At 45.9% G+C, this 19,990-nt stretch overlaps 1 protein-coding gene and 1 long non-coding RNA gene across 2 annotated transcripts in view; one reads left to right on the top strand and one right to left on the bottom strand.

Annotated features, from left to right (window-relative positions):
- The window catches only part of LOC140410856 (uncharacterized), an 88,407-nt gene extending 79,756 nt beyond the window's left edge, over positions 1-8,651 (top strand). Inside the window, exons 2-3 of the long non-coding RNA XR_011940750.1 lie at positions 4,073-4,145; positions 8,448-8,651. This is a non-coding gene — a long non-coding RNA (uncharacterized lncRNA). The remainder of the gene's footprint in view (positions 1-4,072; positions 4,146-8,447) is intronic.
- Positions 1-18,201, bottom strand: part of ufl1 (UFM1-specific ligase 1) — a 110,589-nt gene extending 92,388 nt beyond the window's left edge. Inside the window, exons 1-4 of the mRNA XM_072499561.1 lie at positions 18,020-18,201; positions 6,490-6,635; positions 4,680-4,708; positions 3,933-4,030 (exon numbers count right to left, since the gene is read on the bottom strand). Of these exons, the coding sequence (XP_072355662.1) occupies positions 3,933-4,030; positions 4,680-4,708; positions 6,490-6,635; positions 18,020-18,096 (350 nt within the window). The 5' untranslated portion in view covers positions 18,097-18,201. The remainder of the gene's footprint in view (positions 1-3,932; positions 4,031-4,679; positions 4,709-6,489; positions 6,636-18,019) is intronic.
- Positions 18,202-19,990: the final 1,789 nt, after the last annotated feature.

Here is a 19,990-nt window from a genome sequence, read left to right as displayed (position 1 = left end):
TTCTCCCCGCGCTCATAAATCGCCCCCCTCGTCTTTCTCAGCTGCTCCACCACCCTCCCTGTGGTTAACAAGCCGAACTCTGCCTGTAGCCTCCGCCGTTCCCTTAAAAGTCCTGCCTCTGAGGTCTCCGCATGCCTCCTGTCGACCTGCAATATCTCCTTTACCAGTCGGTCCTTCTCTGCCCTGTCGACCTTCTCCCTGTGGGCCTGTATCGAGATCAGCTCCCCTCTAACCACCGCCTTCAATGCTTCCCAGACCACCGCTGCCGAAATTTCCCCCGTGTTGTTGACTTCCAGGTAGTTCTGAATACATTTCCTCAGCTGCCCACACACCTCTTTTGTCAGCTAAAAGACCCACGTCGAACCTCCAGTGCGGGCGCTGGTTACTGTCTTTACTAACCAGTTGGTCAACCCAGTGCGGGGCATGGTCTGAGATTGTGATCACCGAGTACCCTGTGTCCACCACCCCCTTCAGTAGAGCCCTGCTCAGAATAAAGAAATCAATCCAGGAGTACACTTTATGCACGTGTGAGTAGAAGGAGAACTCCTTCACCCTCAGCTGTCCAAATCTCCATGGATCCACCCTCCCCATCTGCTCCATGAACCCTTTCAGTTCTTTTGCCATTGCTGGCACCCTGCCCGATTTTGAGCTTGACCGGTCTAAGCCAGGGTCCATAACTGTGTTGAAGTCCCCTCCCATGACCAACTTATGCAAATCCAGGTTCGGTATCTACCCCAGCATCCTCTTTATAAACTTCACATCGTCCCTATTTGGTGCATACACATAAACTACACCTGCACCCCCTCCAATTTCCCACTGACCATAACGTACCTGCCTCCCACTTCCGAAACTATTCTTCCCGCCTCAAACACCACCCGCTTATTGATCAGGATCGCGACCCCTCCAGTCTTCAAGCCGAGTCCCGAGTGAAAGACCTGTCCGACCCAACCTTCCCTTAATCTAATCCGGTCAGCTACTCGAAGGTGCGTCTCCTGCAGCATTACCACGTCTGCCTTCAGTCCTCTCAAATGCGTGAACACGCGTGCCCTCTTGACTGGCCCATTTAGCCCTCGTACATTCCAGGTGATCAGCTTAGCCGTGGGGCTCATCGCCGATCAGCCATCACCTTTCTTGAGCCAGTCTCCAGTGCCCTGCGCCGCCACCGGCTCGCCCCCAGGCAGCCTCCACCCCCGACCTCCTCTCTGTCCCTCAGCAAGTCCCTCCCTCGTCAGCAGAACATTTCCCCCCCCCTCCCCCCCCCCCCCCCTAGTAACAGCACAATGTAAATTGATCCCTTTGATAAGCCTAACATCTGCTCACCCCCCACTATGCTTCTGTGAGCTAGCCCGCCCAGCTAGCTTGGTGGCCCTCAACCCTGGGGCCAGACATTCTCTCACCTATTGTTCCCTCCCCACCCGCTCATACACACATATTCAAATGACAAACAATCCCAACACAATTGCCCAACAGAAAAAAAATGCTAAACAAAGAAAAGATCAAGCAAGAGATCAAGCATCTAAGCAAACACACCATCATCCCCCAACAGTGCAAATGTAAACTTTAACTCATTCAGCTCTGCAACTGGCTCCAAACCAATACAGAAGACATTATAAACAGCATCCACAAAACGAAAAACAAGAAACTTTTTTTAAACATGAACGTTGCAGCAAAGTTCAAAAGTTCTCAGTCTGCCACCAGTCCTTTCTCTTTTGCGAAGTCCAGCGCTTCCTCAGGCGACTCAAAATAAAAATGTTGCTCCCGTACGTGACTCAGAGACTGCCCGGATACAGTAGTCCGAACTTCACCTTTGTCTTTAAAAGGGTCGACCTGATCTGGTTAAACCCCGCTCTTCTCCTGGCCACCTCCGCACTCAAGTCCTGACAGATCGGCAGGAAACTGTTCTCCCATTTACAGCTAAGTGTCTGCTTGGCCCACTATAAAATACGCTCCTTATCCAAATACCTGTGGAATATCACCACCATTGCCCTCGGGGGGGGGGGGTGTCTCACATTCGTGGCTTCCTCGCGAGCGCTCTGCGAGCCCTGTCCACCTCCAAGGGTCGGGAGAATGCCCCATCCCCCAGCAGCTTCTTGAACATGTCCGCTATGTATGTCCCAGCTTCTGCTCCTTCGGACCCCTCCGGAATCCCAACGATCCTCATGTTCTGCCGGCGGGACCTATTCTCTAGGTCCTCCACCTTCTCCAGGAGCCTTTTCTGCTGGTCTCTCAGCATATCCACCTCCAACTCCACTGCAGTTTGATGCTCCTCCTGGTCAGCCAGCACCTTCTCTACTTTCTGGATCGCCCGATCTTGGGCATCCAATCTAAGTTCCAGTTGCGCAATTGACTCTTTAATCGGGTCCAAACAGTCCCGCTTCTGCTTGGTGAAGCTCTCCTGGATAAATTGCACCAGCTGCTCCATTGACCGGTGGATCGACAAGCCAGAAGTCCGGTTATCCACCATGCTTTCTCCCTCTGCGGCTTCAGCCCAAGCCTTCTCTGTCCGTCTGTTTCTGCCTTTGCTAGCACTTCTAGCCCTCCTCTCCATGCACTGATGTGGGAATCCAGTACAAAATTGCCTCTATCATCGATTTTTCAAATCAAGTCCGGTAAAAAATCGGGGGAAAAGGTCCAAAAGTCCGATCTGAGCGAGAGCCACCAAATGTGCGACTTACTCCTTCATAGCCACCACCGGAAGTGCACATCTTAAATACTTTTAACTTCTATCTCAACGTTACCCATTTCAACCTTTTCCATTACCCATCTGCTAATCAAACAACATGCCCAGATAAGCCACCCATTCATCCATTTAAGCTAATCCAATATTTTACTGCTCTTACCTAATTTCACATCAAGTCCCACTTACCCATCACCTTGCCTGTGCTGATGAACATTGGCTCCCATTGCCAATGGCAAAAGTTTAAAACATTTACATCTTTCTGTTTAAATCCCATGATGGCCTTGGCATCTTTCTGTAGCCTCCTCCAATCACACAAGCATCTGGTTTCCCAGACTCTGTTCTCTGACTCTTGTCAATCTGCCCATCTTTGCCTCTCCCACTGGCAGTTGTGCTTTCATGCGGCTGGACCATCCTTCTCGAATTCCTTTCTTGAACCCCTCACTTGCTTTATTTAGTTTTCCTCCTTCAAAAGGTTCATCAAATTCACATTACTATCCAAATAAATAATTAGTCTCTCCATTATTAGCCCAGCACGCATATATATTTTCACCTTTAACTATTGGAAACACCTTTCCTATGCCGCCATACAAATTGTTTGCAGTAATTACCATGCATGATTGGGACGGGTTGGCACTGGAAGAGATGAGGCACCTTAGTTGTAACAAATTGAGCTGCAAGAACAGTGTCATGAATACAGACAGTAGAGGGGAGACATTTATAGAGAACAAATGCTGAAGCTGACAGAAAGGGCAAGAATGAACAACAATGGTCACATGTGAATGGAATACTCTGGGTACATTCGAAGTATGCTGAACAAGTTGGCATCAAACTAGATAGTCTTCAGGAGGGAGAAGTAAAAAGGTGCGAGTATAATTGGGAGCTGATGTACTCCAGGAGTTCAGTAACAGAAGTTGCAGATACGTAGTGGACACAAGTCAAAGGCTCATAATTAGTGGTGGGGATGATGAGGTGGTAGTAGGCTTGATGACAAAATTAATTTTAAGAAAACTGGGAAGGTGGGATTGCGGGGGGGGGGTTGCTGGCAGGTAAAAGAGACAGTGTGCGATATGAAGGAAATAGGTATCTGGAAGGCTTAAGAACCTGAGAGTCTGGGTTTCAAATGAAAGAAGCAGAGCTTGCTATAATTTTGAAATCCTGTCACCATCACTTTTACTTAACGAAAATACTCAGATTGCTTTCGGAAAAAGATAAAGAAAATGCTGACTAGAATTAAGAGATTGCCAATACTTACTCATCAATCAGCTGGCCCAAGACAAGCTGGATACTTCGGTCTGATTTGACAATATCACTTGCTTTGCTCTCAATGTGAGTTAGATCCACATTAAGAATCTGAGAAAATGTTTTAAAAAAGTTTTCTTTTAACATTTTTAGTTTTGGACTGTACAAATCAATGAAGAATAAAACACAAGTATTTGGGGGGAAATGCATCATTTGAATGGAAAAGGTTTGTAGATTTGTTTACACGATATAATATGCAATCATTTAACATTTATTTAGTTTTGCCCTTTTAAGTATTTACTTAAATGCTTGTTAGCTATCACTTGCCATAGAAAATTGCATAGAAAATCTTTGATGCATAATCCCTTTGAAAAACGTAAGTGAATTACAAGAGGTGTAGCAACTATTTACAAACCTATTAGAAACTAGTGCTCTTACATGGGATATTATGAGTTCACCCTTAAATTTCCTTAGGCACTGAAGTTTTAAGGTGAAGGTCCTGGTTCGAAAGTATCCCCAGCTTTTGGTTACTGAAGACAGAACCAGGGAATCAAGACATTTTCAAGATTTTATATCACATTTGGGTTCCATCTGAACTGTAAAACAGGCATGTTTCCCAATGCAGCAGTGTTTCAATTATTGATAATCAGCATTATTTTAAAGATTGTATTTTGATGTTACCATACTAATGTTTGTAACCTTCAAGCAGTCAAAAGTAGATATAAAACTTAATAAAAATGATCCGAATAAACATACTCACATGCTGCAGATCCACGATATTTATCCTCCCTGAAATATAAAGGTAGTATTTATATGGGGAATTTGTAACTGTGCCATAAAAACTATTAAAATAAGCCCAACTCAGTCTTTAAAAAATAAATATTTTCCCAGGCAAAACTTTTGAAATCTGTCCGCTAGCTTTTCTTTTTAAAAAAACAATTAATTTTGAAAAATAACTATGCATAAATTGCTAGAAACGAACTATAGAAAATATTCCATATGCAGTGCTGGTACATCCTAAATTCAATTCTTAGTTCAGGACAAAAATATCAAGTTCAAGCAAAGGACTGCGACCTTCATGTAAAAGTTTCAAAAATGAATTTACGGGATGTGGCCGTCTCTGACTATGTCCACTTATTGCCCATCCCTAAATACCCTTCAGAAGGTGGTGGTGAGATACCTTCTTGAACATCTAGGTACACCCACTGCACTGTTAGGGAGGGAGTTTCAGATTTTGACCCAGCGCCAGTGAAGGAACAGCGATATATTTCCAAGTCGGGGTGATGAGTGACTTGGAGGGGAACCTCCAGGTGGTGGGATTCCCTGGTATCACTGCTCTTGTCTTTCTAGATGGCAGTGATTATGGGTTTGGATGGTGCTGTTGAAGGAACCTTGGTGAGTTACTGCAGTGTATCTTGTAGATGATACACACGGCTGCCACTGTTCGTCGGTGATGGAGGGATTGAATGTATGTGGAAGGTGTAGCAATCAAGCGGGCTGCTTCATCCTGGATGGTGGTGAGTTCCTCAAGTGTTGTTGGAACTGCATTCATCCAGACAAGTGGGGAGTATTCCATTACACTCCTAACTTGTGCCTTGTAGATGGTGAACAGGCATTGTGGGCGGGTCAGGAGGCAAGTTACTTGCCTCAGAATTCCTAGCATTTGACCTGTGCTGGTATCCACAATATTTATGCACTTGCCCAGTTCAGTTTCTGGACAATATATTTTAATGAAGGCATTAAAATACAAAAATGACAATTCAATTGGTATTTATAGTAGTTATTACAAAATATCTAATTTTCTGAATTATGACAGTGGATCAAAGAAATATTAATTACTGAGAAGAAAAATTACAGAGAGCAATGATTTGGGAAATGGAAAGATATGGGGAGCCCATATCAAAATGCAGCAAGACCCAGACAATATCCAAGTTTGGGCTGACAAGTGGTAAGTAACATTTGTGCCACACAAGTGCCAGGCAATAACCATTCCTCCACTGTCACGGGGCCAAAATCCTGGAACTCCCTCCCAAACAGCACAGTGGGTGTACCTACACCACATGGAATGCAGTAGTTGGGGAAGGCAGCTCACCACCATCTTCTCAAGGGTAATTAGGGATGGGCAATAAATGCTGGCCTAGCCAGCAACACCCACACCATGCAAATAAGTTAAACGTACACTGGAGGCTACCTCTTAAAACAGTAAATAGTGTGAGACAGGAGTCATGCGAAGGCAAGGTTTTCAACATTGAATTTTCTATCTTGTATACTGCAGTAAAATGTGGATTCATTTTCAAGGGAATTTCCCATTTAAATGCAGGTTAACAAAGATGTCCTCAATGGAGCAGAGCAAATGTAACACATTTAATAATACAAATAGCTTCATCGATAATCAGCAAATTTGCTAAATGCTTTCAGATTCCTTTTTTGTTTCAACAATGCCCAACAAGCTTAAGACTGGTAATAAAATAACCAGGGGTTTATGGCCAACCCAATTGTAGTTTTTACACTTAACTTCATGTAGGTCTTACACAATCTCTTTTGAGGTCAAGTTTGTATGCAACACTCACCTCCATTAACATATAGTTCATCTCGTATCTCCCTGGCAATTTGAGCAGGAGTGATATACTCCTTTCCATCCAGTGTGTGTACCACATCCAGTTGTTTCTCTGCTATCAATTTCGCAACAATTTCAATACAGTTTCGTTCAGACAACCTGCAGAAATAAAATGTGAAATACAAGAATCAAGTATATGCCGTGTAATTACATACAGTTCTCAAGAGTATGTTTATGAAACATATAGAATTTAGCTATGGCAACCATAAAATAAATAGGGCTATGGTTTGCATCAGTAATCCCTTAAATAAATGTAAAGGATGCCACACTATAATTCCATAATTTAGCATAGGTATTCTTAAAAATATATACTTTGTCACCAGAATTATGTTACAACTTTTCATGAGATTTTGTTCGTTTCCATTTGAAATGGTATCCGGAATTTTCCTCCGTATTCACATGCCAAGACAGATATGTAACGTGGCACAATTACATGACTTAAAGGATTGTGGAACTTTGCTGAAAAGTATCATTACAGTATAACTACATTTTCACAACCCGTCGTGATTTTCTTTTCTTCTATTCAGCAAGCTCTTCACTTGGATGGGATGTTATCAACAAACCATCGTACTTGACATTTAATGGCATTACCATCGCACAATCCCCCACTATCAAACATCCTGTGGTTTATCATTGACTAGAAAATGAACTGGACCAGCCATATAAATACTGTGGCTACAAGAGCAGGTCAGAGGCTAGGGATTCAGCGGCCAGTAACTCACCTCCTGACTCCCAAAGCCTGTCCACCATCAACAAGGCACAAGTCAGGTGTGTGATGGAATACTCCCCACTTGCCTGAATGAATACAGTTCCAACAATACTCAGATGCTTAACACCATCCAGGACAAAGCAGCCTGTTGATTGGCACCTCCTGCACAAACATTCAAGCTCTCCACCACCAAAGCCCTGTACCAGCAGTCTCTGTTCACCTGCAAGATGCAGGCAGTACCTTCTAAACACACAACTGCTGCCATCTGGAAGGACAAGGGCAGCAGATAAATGGGAACACCACCATCTGTAATTTCACTCCTAACCACTCATCATCCTGATTTGGGGAAATATATCGCTGTTCGTTCACTGCTCCCTCCCCATCAGCACTGTGGGTGTACCTGCACATGTACAGAGATTCAAGGCAGCAGCTCACCATCACCTCTCAAGGGCAATGAAATGAAATGAAATGAAAATTGCTTATTGTGACAAGTATACTTCAAATGAAGTTACTGTGAAAAGCCCCTAGTCGCCACATTCTGGCGCCTGTTCGGGGAGGCTGGTACCGGAATTGAACCATGCTGCTGGCCTGCCTTGATCTGCTTTAAAAGCCAGTGGGCTCGCCAGTGAAGCCCATATCCCTTGAATGAATAAAAATAAAGCTGGTTATACACTCAACTCTTGTTGCATGTTGCAAAGGTGCTTGTATGAATCAGTACAGGACCAAATGGTCCCCCAAGGCTGGAGCGTTGCTGAAGAACCAACTACAAACGTCCAAAGTTCTCTTGATTCAAAAACTGTTTAATTCAGATTGGAAACTGCACATGTCACTCTGCTCTTTAAGAAAGATGAGAGATGGAAACCAGAGAACTATAGATCAGTCAGTTTAACATCTGCTGTCATGAAATTTCTGAACTCTTTGATTCCAGTTGGATGACTAAACATCTTGAAAATTTTCTGATCAGAACGTGTCAACTTGGATTTGTAAAGGGTAGGTTATGATCGTAAGAAACTAGAGTTTTGAACGCAGCCCAGTCCATCACACAAAACCGCCTCCCATCCATTGACTGCCTACACCTCCCAATGCCTTGGGATAAGGGGCAACAGAAACAAAGACCCTTCCCACACAGGTTATTCTCTCTTCCAAAAGTCTGAGAACATGCACTAACAGATTCAAAAACAGCTTCTTTCCCCCGTTACCAGGCTCCTGAATGACCCTCTTATGGACCGAACTGATCTCTTCACGCATCGTCTCTACTGACTAGTACTACACTCCATATGCTTCAACCGATGTAGGTGTTTGTCTTTACATTGTGTATTTAAGTTTGTCTTATTTTTTTCCATGTATGGAATGATCTGTCTGGAATGTATGCAGAACAATACTTTTCACTGTACCTCGGTACACGTGACAATAAACCCAAATCCAATCCAACAAGCCTTATTTTTTTTATAAAAAGGGAACTAAAGTATTTTAGATGGACTTTCAGAAAGCATCTGGTAAAGTCCAATCTCTTATGCTTGTTAGCTAAGATGGAACTCACGGATTTGACATCAAATGATGAGCAAGTTTGGAAATTGGCTGAGGGGAGGGGATAGAGTAGAGATGAAGAGGTGGTATTCAAATTAGCAGGATGTGACCAGTAGTGTCCCACAATAACCCTGTATGGTACACGGACTTTGGAAGGAGTGTAGAGTAAATTTACCAGAATGACATCTGGGCCCTAAGAGTTAAATTAAAGGAAAGATTACACAAACTAGTGTTTGTGAAATTTTGATGGTTAAGGGAGATTTGTCAAAGTTGTCAAGAATTGAAGAAAGTTGAGAGTTTCTACGTATTCAATTTGGAGAAAAAAGCTTAGGACTAAGGGACACAGCCTAAACATTATCAGAGCGGTCTTTCAGGAGATTAGTTAATGAGCACTTCTACATATAAATGGTGTTAGAGGTTTGGAACACTCTTCCGCAAATGACAATTGATGCGAGATCAACTGTTAATTTTAAAATCTGAGATTGATAGATTTTAGTTAAACAATGGTATTAAGGCTAAATGGCCTACTGTTATATTTCTGTCTGTCCATCCTGTGCATGAATGATGGTTAAAGGAGCCGAAATTGAAAGGTTTTGAATTAAAGAAAAGGCACAGTTGTTAGTACTGCTGCCGCACAGCGCCAGGGACCTGGGTTCGATTTCAGCCTTGTGGAGACAATCCTGTGTCTGTGTGGAGTTTGTACATTCTCCCAGTGCCTGCGTGGGTTTCCTCTGGGTGCTCCGGTTTCATCCCACAGTCCAAAGATGTGTAGGTTAGGTGGATCACCATGCTAAATTGCCCCAAGCTTCCAAAGGTTAGGTGGAGCTGCAGGGTTACGGGGGGATGGACTTAGGTAGGGTGCTCTTTTGGAGAGTCGGTGCAGACTTGATGGGCCGAATGGCCTTCTTCTGCACTGTAGTGATTCTATAAATTATCTGTCAGAGCTTTCCTTGGGATCTGATTTGTTAACCACATTTGTTTTCATTTTAAATTCCAGTCTTATCTAATTAGATTGGTAAGGTACTCAAGAATGAGTTGAAGTCGGTAAAATGTGTACCAACAATGAGGGAACATTTGGATCCATCTTTCCCAGTTGTGATCTTGGAGAAAACTCAGATCACAATCTTAAATGCTGAATTGTATTTACTTTGTAGCTCAGCTTAGACAGTTGGACATATTCCAGTTCCAAAGGCAGAGTTGTAAATTGCAAGCTTAAGTGAGGTTTGACATCAATACATTATAAACAGAGCTGTTTCCACATGTATACTGAAGACACCCAACTCTACTTCACCCTCAACTCTCTCTCAAGTCCTCTACTTTAAAAAAATAAATAATTCAGGATCTGTATGATCAGAAATTTCCTCCAATTGAATACTGGAAGACTGAAGCCACTATCTTCAGTCCCAAATCAAACCCTGCTCTTCGCCACCGATTTCATCGCTCTCTGATGTTCACAGCCTTGGTATTGTATCTGATCCCAAGATGAGCTTCCAACCTCTGCTCCACTGGTAAGATTGCCCATTTCTACTCTGCCTCACTTTGTGTTACTGAAACCTATGTCTTTGTTACCTCTAGACGTGACTGGTTTCCTATAAATTCGGAGTAATTCAAAACTCTGCAGCCCAGCGCTTTAATCACACCAAGTCCCATTCATCTATCAGAGCCTTGCTCACCAAGGGCTCACACCGACTTCTGTTAAGCAACATCTTGTTTTTAAAGTTCTCATCCTTGTTTTAAAATTCTTCTACTCACCTCCCCCTTTTTATGATCTTTGTCAGTTACACAATCCTTAATTACAAACTCTTGAGCATCCTCAATTTAAAATTGCTCAGCTTCTTCCACCTAACCGCTTCTCTATCTCATTAGCCTCCTTGAAAGCACTTAAAATCCTTTTCTGACGTGGATCTGTATCATATTGCTTTTCATCATGCTCCCGAAGTCCCTTAGGACACGTTCTTATATTCACGCCGCTACATAAACACAAACTACTATTAAGTGTACCCAAGAACTTTAAAATACTGCAACTTCTGCAAACATATGGTGGCAACCACAATCTCCAAAATAATTTAAGCTAAGTTTCTATTTTTCCTCCATTCAAAGGTTTGCTAATATAAAATAACAAACTGAATGGACTATGCCATCTTTCCGGGAGTGGGCGAGAGAGAGGGAGCCAGCGCGCAGTGAGTGCAGCTTGGGATTCAGGTAGGTGTTTAAACTTGCCTCCTGGTTCCAGCGGCCTTCATTTCGGGGAGCGGAAGAGAGAGAGAGGGAGATGGAGCGCAGCGAGCGCAGCTTGGGATTCAGGTGCGTGTTTAAACTTGCCCCCAGGTTCCAGCGGGCTTCATTTTTCGGAGCAGGAGAGAGCGAGGGAGCCGGAGCGCAGCGAGTGCAGCTTGGGATTCAGGTACGTGTTTAAACTTGCCCATAGGTTCCAGCGGCCTTCATTTTTCGGTGCGGAAGAGAGGGAGCAGGAGCGCAGCGAGTGCAGCTTGGGATTCAGGTACCTGATTGAACTTGCCCCCAGGTTCCAACGGCCTACATTTTTCAGAGCGGGCGAGAGAGAGGGAGCCGGAGCGTAGGGAGTGCAGCTTGGGATTCAGGTACGTGTTTAAACTTGCCCCCAGGTTCCAGCGGCATTCATTTCCGGGAGCGGGAGAGGGAGCCGGAGCGCAGCGAGTGCAGCTTGGGATTCAGGTACGTGTTTAAAGTTGCCCCCAGGTTCCAGCGGCCTTCATTTTTCGGAGCAGGAGAGGGAGAGGGAGCCGGAGCGCCGCAAGTGCAGCTTGGGATTCAGATACGTGTTTTAAACTTGACCCCAGGTTCCAGCGGCCTTCATTTTTCGGAGCGGAAGAGAGAGAGGGAGCCGGAGCGCAGCGAGTGCAGCTTGGGATTCAGGTACATGTTTAAACTTGCCCCCAGGTTCTAGCGGCCTTCATTTCCGGGACCGGGAGAGAGAGGGGGAGCCGGAGCGCAGCTTGGGATTCAGATATGTGTTTAAACTTGCCCCCAGGTTACAACGGTCTTCATTTTTCGGAGTGGGAAAGAGAGAGGGAGACGGAGCGCAGCTTGGGATTCAGGTAGGTGTTTAAACTTGCCCCCAGGTTCCAGCGGCCTTCATTTCCGGGACCGGGTGAGAGAGAGGGAGCCGGAGCGCAGCGAGTGCAGCTAGGGATTCAGATACGTGTTTAAACTTGTCCCCAGGTTACAGCGGTCTTCATTTTTCGGAGTGGGAGAGAGGGATACGGAGCGCAGCGATTGCAGCTTGGGATTCAGGTACGTGTTTAAAGTTGCCCCCAGGTTCCAGCGGCCTTCATTTTTCGGAGCGGGAGAGGGAGAGGGAGCCGGAGCGCAGCGAGTGCAGCTTGGGATTCAGGTACGTGTTTAATCTTGCCCCCAGGTTCCAGCGGCATTCATTTCCGGGAGCGGGAGAGGGAGCCGGAGCGCAGCGAGTGCAGCTTGGGATTCAGGTAAGTGTTTAAACTTGCCCCTAGGTTCCAACGGCCTACATTTTTCAGAGCGGGAGAGAGAGAGGGAGCCGGAGCGCAGCGTGGGATTCAGGTACGTGTTTAAACTTGCCCCCAGGTTCTAGCGGCCTTCATTTTTCGGAGCAGGAGAGGGAGAGGGAGCCGGAGCGCCGCAAGTGCAGCTTGGGATTCAGATACGTGTTTTAAACTTGACCCCAGGTTCCAGCGGCCTTAATTTTTCGGAGCGGAAGAGAGGGAGGGAGCTGGAGCGCAGCGAGTGCAGCTTGGGATTCAGATATGTGTTTAAACTTGCCCCCAGGTTACAGCGGTCTTCATTTTTCGGAGTGGGAAAGAGAGAGGGAGACGGAGCACAGCGAGTGCAGCTTGGGATTCAGGTAGGTGTTTAAACTTGCCCCCAGGTTCCAGCGGCCTTCATTTCCGGGACCGGGTGAGAGAGAGGGAGCCGGAGCGCAGCGAGTGCAGCTTGGGATTCAGATACGTGTTTAAACTTGCCCCCAGGTTACAGCGGTCTTCATTTTTCGGAGTGGGAGAGAGGGAGACGGAGCGCAGCGATTGCAGCTTGGGATTCAGGAACGTGTTTAAAGTTGCCCCCAGGTTCCAGCGGCCTTCATTTTTCGGAGCGGGAGAGGGAGAGGGAGCCGTAGCGCAGCGAGTGCAGCTTGGGATTCAGGTACGTGTTTAAACTTGCCCCCAGGTTCCAACGACCTACATTTTTCAGAGCGGGAGAGAGAGAGGGAGCCGGAGCGCAGCGAGTGCAGCTTGGGATTCAGGTACGTGTTTAAACTTGCCCCCAGGTTCCAGCGGCCTTCATTTCCGGGAGCGGGAGAGGGAGCCGGAGCGTAGCGAGTGCAGCTTGGGATTCAGGTACGTGTTTAAACTTGCCCCCAGGTTCCAGCGGCCTTCATTTCCGGGAGCGGGAGAGGGAGCCGGAGCGCAGCTAGTGCAGCTTGGGATTCAGGTACGTGTTTAAACTTGCCCCCAGGTTACAGCGGTCTTCATTTCTCGGAGTGGGAGAGAGAGAGGGAGACGGAGCGCAGCGATTGCAGCTTGGGATTCAGGTACGTGTTTAAAGTTGCCCCCAGGTTCCAGCGGCCTTCATTTTTCGGGGCGGGAGAGAGAAAGGGAGCCGGAGCGCAGCTTGGGATTCAGGTAGGTTTTTAAACTTGCCCCCAGATTACTGCGGCCTTCATTTCCGGGTGCGGGAGAAAGAGAGGGAGCCGGAGCGCAGTGAGTGCAGCTTGGGATTCAGGTAAGTGTTTAAATTTGCCCCTTGGTTCCAGTGGCCTTCATTTTTTGATGCGGAAGAGAGAGAGGGAGCCGGAGCGCAGCGAGTGCAGCTTGGGATTCAGTTAGGTGTTTAAACTTGCCCCCAGGTCCCAGCGGCCTTCATTTTTCGGAGCGGGAGAGAGGGAGCCGGAGTGCAGCTTGGGAATCAGGTTGGTGCTTAAGTGTTTGATTTTTTAACCTCTATTTAGTTGGGCGGTTGGGGATATGATGTTATTGGTATTACGGAGACATGGTTGAGGGAAGGGCAAGACTGGCAACTAAATATCCCAGGGTATAGATGCTTCAGGAGGGATAGAGAGGGAGGTAAAAGGGGTGGAGGAGTTGCATTGCTGGTCAGAGATGATATCACTGCTGTGATTAAGGAGGACACGATGGACGAGTCGAGCACGGAGGCAATATGTAGAGAGCTAAGCAATAGGAAGGATGCAGTAACATTGTTGGGACTTTACTACAGACCTCCCAAAAGCGAGCGTGAAGTAGAAGTACAAATATGTAGACAGATTATAGAAAAATGTAGGAGCAATAGGGTGGTCGTGATGGGAGATTTTAACTTCCCCAGCATTGAATGGGACTCATGTAGTGTTGGAGGCGTAGATGGAGCAGAATTTGTAAGGAGCATCCAGGAGAGTTTTTTACAGCAGTATGTAAATAGTCCAACTCGGGAAGGGGCCATACTGGACCTGGTATTGGGGAATAATCCCGACCAAGTGGTTAAAGTTTCAGTCGGTGGTTACTTTGGGAATAGCGATCACAATTCCGTAAGTTTTGGAATACTCATGGACAAAGACGAGAGTGGTCCGAAAGAAAGAGTGCTAAATTGGGGAAAGGCCAAGTATAACAAAATTCGGCAGGAGCGAGGGAATGTGGATTGGGAGCAGCTCTTTAAGGGTAAATCCACATTTGAAATGTGGGAGTCTTTTAAGGAAATGTTGATTAGAGTGCAGGACAGCCATGTCCCTGTGAAAATGAGAAATAGAAACGGCAATTGTGAGACTAGCTAAGATGAAAAAGGAAGCATACATAAGTTGATGTGGTGTATATGGATTTCAGTAAAGCGTTTGATAAGGTTCCCCACGGTAGGTTACTGCAGAAAATACGGAGGCATGGGATTCAGGGTGATTTAGCAGTTTGGATCAGAAATAGGCTAGCTGGACGAAGACAAAGGGTGGTGGTTGATGGGAAATTTTCAGACTGGAGTCCAGTTACTAGTGGTGTACCACAAGGATCTGTTTTGGGGCCACTGCTGTTTGTCATTTTTATAAATGACCTGGAGGAGGGCGTAGAAGGATGGGTGAGTAAATTTGCAGATGACACTAAAGTTGGTGGAGTTGTGGACAGTGCGGAAGGATGTTACAAGTTACAGAGGGACATAGATAAGCTGCAGCGCTGAGCTGAAAGGTGGCAAATGGAGTTTAATGCAGAAAAGTGTGAGGTAATTCATTTTGGAAGGAATAACAGGGAGACAGAGTACTGGGCTAATGGTAAGATTCTTGGCAGTGTGGATGAGCAGAGAGATCTCGGTGTCCATGTACATAGATCCCTGAAAGTTGCCACCCAGGTTGAGAGGGTTGTTAAGTAGGCGTATGGTGTGTTAGTTATTATTGGTAGAGGGATTGAGTTTTGGAGCCATGAGGTCATGTTGCATCTGTACAAAACTCTGGTGCGGCCGCATTTGGAGTATTGCATGCGATTCTGGTCGGCGCATTATAGGAAGGATGTGGAAGCATTGGAAAGGGTGCAGAGGAGATTTACCAGGATGTTGCCTGGTACAGAGGGAAGATCTTATGAGGAAAGGCTGAGGGACTTGAGGCTGTTTTCGTTAGAGAGAAGAAGGTTAAGAGGTGACTTAATTGAGGCATACAAGATGATCAGAGATTGGATAGGGTGGACAGTGAGAGCCTTTTTCCTCAGATGGTGATGTCTAGCACGAGGGGACATAGCCTTAAATTGAGGGGAGATAGATATAGGACAGATGTCAGAGGTAGGTTCTTTACTCAGAGAGTAGTAAGGGCATGGAATGCCCTGCCTGCAACAGTAGTGGACTCGCCAACACGAAGGGCATTCAAATGGTCATTGGATAGACATATGGATGATAAGGGAATAATGTAGATGGGCTTGAAAGTGGTTTCACAGGGCGGCGCAACATCGAGGGCCGAAGGGCCTGTACTGCGCTGCAATGTTCTATGTTCTAATGTTCTAAGATCTAGGCAACTTAAATCTGATGAAGCTTCGGAGGAATATCGGGAAAGTAGGACAAATCTCAAACGCGCAACAAAGAGGCCTAAAAGGGGTCATGAAATATCTTTGGCTATCAGGGTTAAGGAAAATCCCAAAGCCTTTTATTCGTGAGGAGCAATAGGGTAACTAGAGAAAGCATTGGCCCACTCAAAGACAAAAGAGGGAATTTATGTGTGGATTCAGAGGAAATGGGTGAGATTCTTAATGAGTACTTTGCATCGGTATTCACCAAGGAGAGGGACATGATGGATGTTGAGGCGAAGGATGGATCTTTAAATACTCTAGGTCAAGTCGGCATAAGGAAGGGGGAAGCTTTGGGTATTCTAAAAGGCATTAAGGTGGACAAGTCCCCAGGTCCGGGTGGGATTGATCCCAGGTTACTGAGGGAAGCGAGGCAAGAAATAGCTGGGGCCTTAACAGATATCTTTGCAGCATCCTTGAGCACGGGTGAGGTCCCGGAGGACTGGAGAATTGCGAATGTTGTCCCTTTGTTTAAGAAGGGTAGCAGGGATAATCCAGGGAATTGTAGACCTGTGAGCTTGATGTCAGTGGTAGGCAAACTGTTGGAGAAGATACTGAGGGATAGGATCTATTTACATTTGGAAGAAAATAGACTAGTGATAGGCAGCATGGTTTTGTGCAGGGAAGGTCATGTCTTACAAACCAAATAGAATTCTTTGAGGAAGTGACAACGTTAATTGATGAGGGAAGGGCTGTAGATGTCATATACATGGACTTCAGTAAGGCGTTTCATAAAGTTTCCCATGGCAGGTTGATGGAAAAAGTGAAGTCGTATGGGGTTCAGGGTTTACTAGCTAGATGGATAAAGAACTGGCTGGGCAACAGGAGACAGAGAGTAGTGGAAGGGAGTGTGTCTCAAAATGGAGAAAGGTGACTAGTGGTGTTCCACAGGAATCCGTGCTCGGACCACTGTTGTTTGTGATATACATAAATGATCTGGACGAAGGTATAGGTGGCCTGATTAGCAAGTTTGCAGATGATACTAAGATCGGTGGAGTTGCAGATAGCGAGGAGGACTGTCAGAGAATACAGCAAAATATAAATAGATTGGAGAGTTAGGCAGGGAAATGTCAGATGGAGTTCAATCCAGGCAAATGCAAGATGATGCATTTTTTAAGATCTAATTTAAGAGCGGACTATACGGTCAATGGAAGAGTCCTGGGGAAAATTGATGTACAGAGAGATCTGGGAGTTCAGGTCCATTGTACCCACCCTGAAGGTGGCAACACAGGTTGATAGAGTGGTCAAGAAGGCATACAGCATGCTTGCCTTCATCGGATGGGGTATTGAGTAAGAGAGTCGGCAGGTCATGTTACAGTTGTATAGGACTTTGGTTAAGCCCCATTTGGAATACTGCACGCAGTTCTGGTCGCCATATTACCAGAAGGATGTGGATGCTTTAGAGAGGGTGCAGAGGAGGTTCACCAGGATGTTGCCTGGTATGGAGGGTGCTAGTTGTGAAGAAAGGCTGAGTAGATTAGGATTGTTTTCATTGGAAAGACGGAGGTTGAGGGGGGACCTGATTGAGGTCTACAAAATTGAGAGGTATGAACAGGGTGGATAGCAACAAGCTTTTTCCAAGAGTGGGGGTGTCAATTACAAGGGGTCACAATTTCAAGGTGAGGGGGAAAGTTTAAGGGAGATGTGCGTGGAAAGTTTTTTACGCTGAGGGTGGTGGGTGCCTGGAACGCTTTGCCAGCGGAGATGGTCGAGACGGGCACAAAGTATCATTTCAGATGCATCTGGACAGATATATGGGCGGGGAACAGAGGGAAGTAGATCCTTGGAAAATAGGTGACAGGTTTAGATAAAGGATCTGGATCGGCGCAGGCTGGGAGGGCCGAAGGGCCTGTTCCTGTGCTGTAATTTTCTTTGTTCTCTTTGTTCATCTGTCAATGCAAATGTTTGTGCGAATTGTAAATGCTGCAGTCGCGTTTAACTTTCCAGACTGGTCAATAGACGTAAACAACGACAGGCCGTGCGTTATAACTAAGAAAACAAACTTCACACACACAGCAGAAGTATCGCCCATGCCTATAAACAATCACACATCCCCTTCCGAGAGAGGGAGAGGTGTTCAGGCCCAGAGTTTAATTCTGGAAAGGGAGCGCTCGCCACTCCGTGCCGACAGGGAATCTGCGGGTACTGGCGGGAGGCTGACCTGGAAAACAGGTACAATCAGGAGTGGGGGATGAATGGAAGATGCACAGCAGTACCTCTGCACAGTGCTTGTGAACTGCGCTCTCTGGAAATCGGCTGCCAAGCGCCTGATTTCCTCCCAGTCTGTGGCCATGGCTGCGGCCTGCACTCCGACTCCCGGCTCCCAGCTCCCAGCTGGGTCACAACCACACGTCAACACATTGCGCTGCCGCGTCACCGGCACAACCTCCCGCTGCTCTGATTGGCCGTTCGCCCTGTGCGCCCATTGGCCATTCGCTCTGCGTTTTGATTGGCTGTTCTCTGTGTTCTGATGGGTCAACATTCCGATTGGTTGATCTGAAATCGCGTGGCCCTACTCAGTGTTCAAAATCTTGAGATAGAACATCAGAACGATTGTTGATGATCAAAGTACTGTGGGGTTATGTTTGGAGGTACTGTGGGGTTATGTTTGGAGGTACTGTGGGGTTATGTTTGGAGGTACTGTGGGGTTATATTTGGAGGTACTGTGGGGTTATGTTTGGAGGTACTGTGGGGTTATGTTTGGAGGTACTGTGGGGTTATGTTTGGAGGTACTGTGGGGTTATGTTTGGAGGTACTGTGGGGTTATGTTTGGAGGTACTGTGGGGTTATGTTTGGAGGTACTGTGGGGTTATGTTTGGAGGTACTGGGATAATATACTGTGCATATCGGATAATCTGGGGGCAATATACAGAATTGTTATGGATTGGATTGGATTTGTTTATTGTCACCTGTACCGGGGTACAGTGAAAAGTGCTTTTCTTTGTTATGGTGCAGAAGGAGGCTATCGTGCCTGCACAAGCTCTTTGCTGCAATTGTTTAGGGCATTTGTAAGGCACGTTGAGTGCAGTTTTGGTGTCTATATCTGAGGAGGGATGTTCTTGCTCTGGAGGGAGTGTAGCGAAGGTTTACCAGCTGGATCCCTGGGATGGTGGGACTGTCATATGAGACGTGAATGTCATATGAGGAGAGACTAAGTTGGTTCGGATTATTATCATCAGAGTTTAGAAGAGGGGGGGTCTCATAGAAACTTACAAAATTCTAACAGGATTAGACAGGGTAGATTCAGAAAGAATGTTCCTGATTGTGGGAGGATTCCAGAACTTGGGGCTCATAGTTTGAAGATAAGGGGTAAACCTTTTAGGACTGAGGATAATTCCTTTCACCCAGAGACTGGTGAATCTGTGAAATTCAGTCCCACAGAAAGTAGTTGAAGCCAAAAGGTTGCACAGTTTCAAGAAGAAATTAGATACAGCTCTTGGATCTAAAGGGATCAAGGGATATGGGGTGAAGGTGGGATCAGGGTATTGAACTTGATCATCAGCCATGAGCATAACAAATGACAGAGCAGGCCTAAAGGGCCGAATGGCCTCCTCCTGCTATTTTCTACATATGTTTCTATGTAAACAAGCATAGTAGCATCATGACCTAGTGCCATTCTCCTGCCTGTTATTTTCCATATCCCTGGACATTGTTTCTGTTCAAATAATCATCTAATTCCCTTTTGAACATCTCAATTGAATCTGCCTCCACCACACTCTAGGCTGTGCATTCCAGACCCAACCACTTCTTTTACTAATCACTTTAATAGACCCACTCATTCTTGATCTTTTTATGAGCGGGAACAGTTTCTCCCTATCTACGCTGTCCAGCCCCCTCATGATTTTGAACATCTATATTGATATGGTGGCCACAAAGGATAAAGGGGATCATCAATAGATCTCACAAAGTGTGAACTTTCCTATTGAGTGGGCAGAGGCTATCCCAATGGGAAACAAACAACGGGGGTTTAAAACCCACTGCTCTAACCTTGGCTAATATTCTGTAGGTCCCCAGGGGTTGAAACTTGTGTGTTGTAAGTCATGGCTGTGACCTTTTCTATTATGTAACTAAATGGATATGGTGTCAGAAGACTGGTCTTGGCGACATTATTACATTGACGACGACGAGTAAACAAGTTTTCTTTTCTCCGAACAACCTTCATTGTCGAGAACAAGCGGCTTTTCTGG

Source organism: Scyliorhinus torazame, chromosome 4, assembly GCF_047496885.1.
Source record: "Scyliorhinus torazame isolate Kashiwa2021f chromosome 4, sScyTor2.1, whole genome shotgun sequence".
NCBI lineage: Eukaryota > Metazoa > Chordata > Chondrichthyes > Carcharhiniformes > Scyliorhinidae > Scyliorhinus > Scyliorhinus torazame.
The sequence above is the reverse complement of the archived record's forward strand: the minus strand, read 5'-3'. Positions and strand labels throughout refer to the sequence as shown.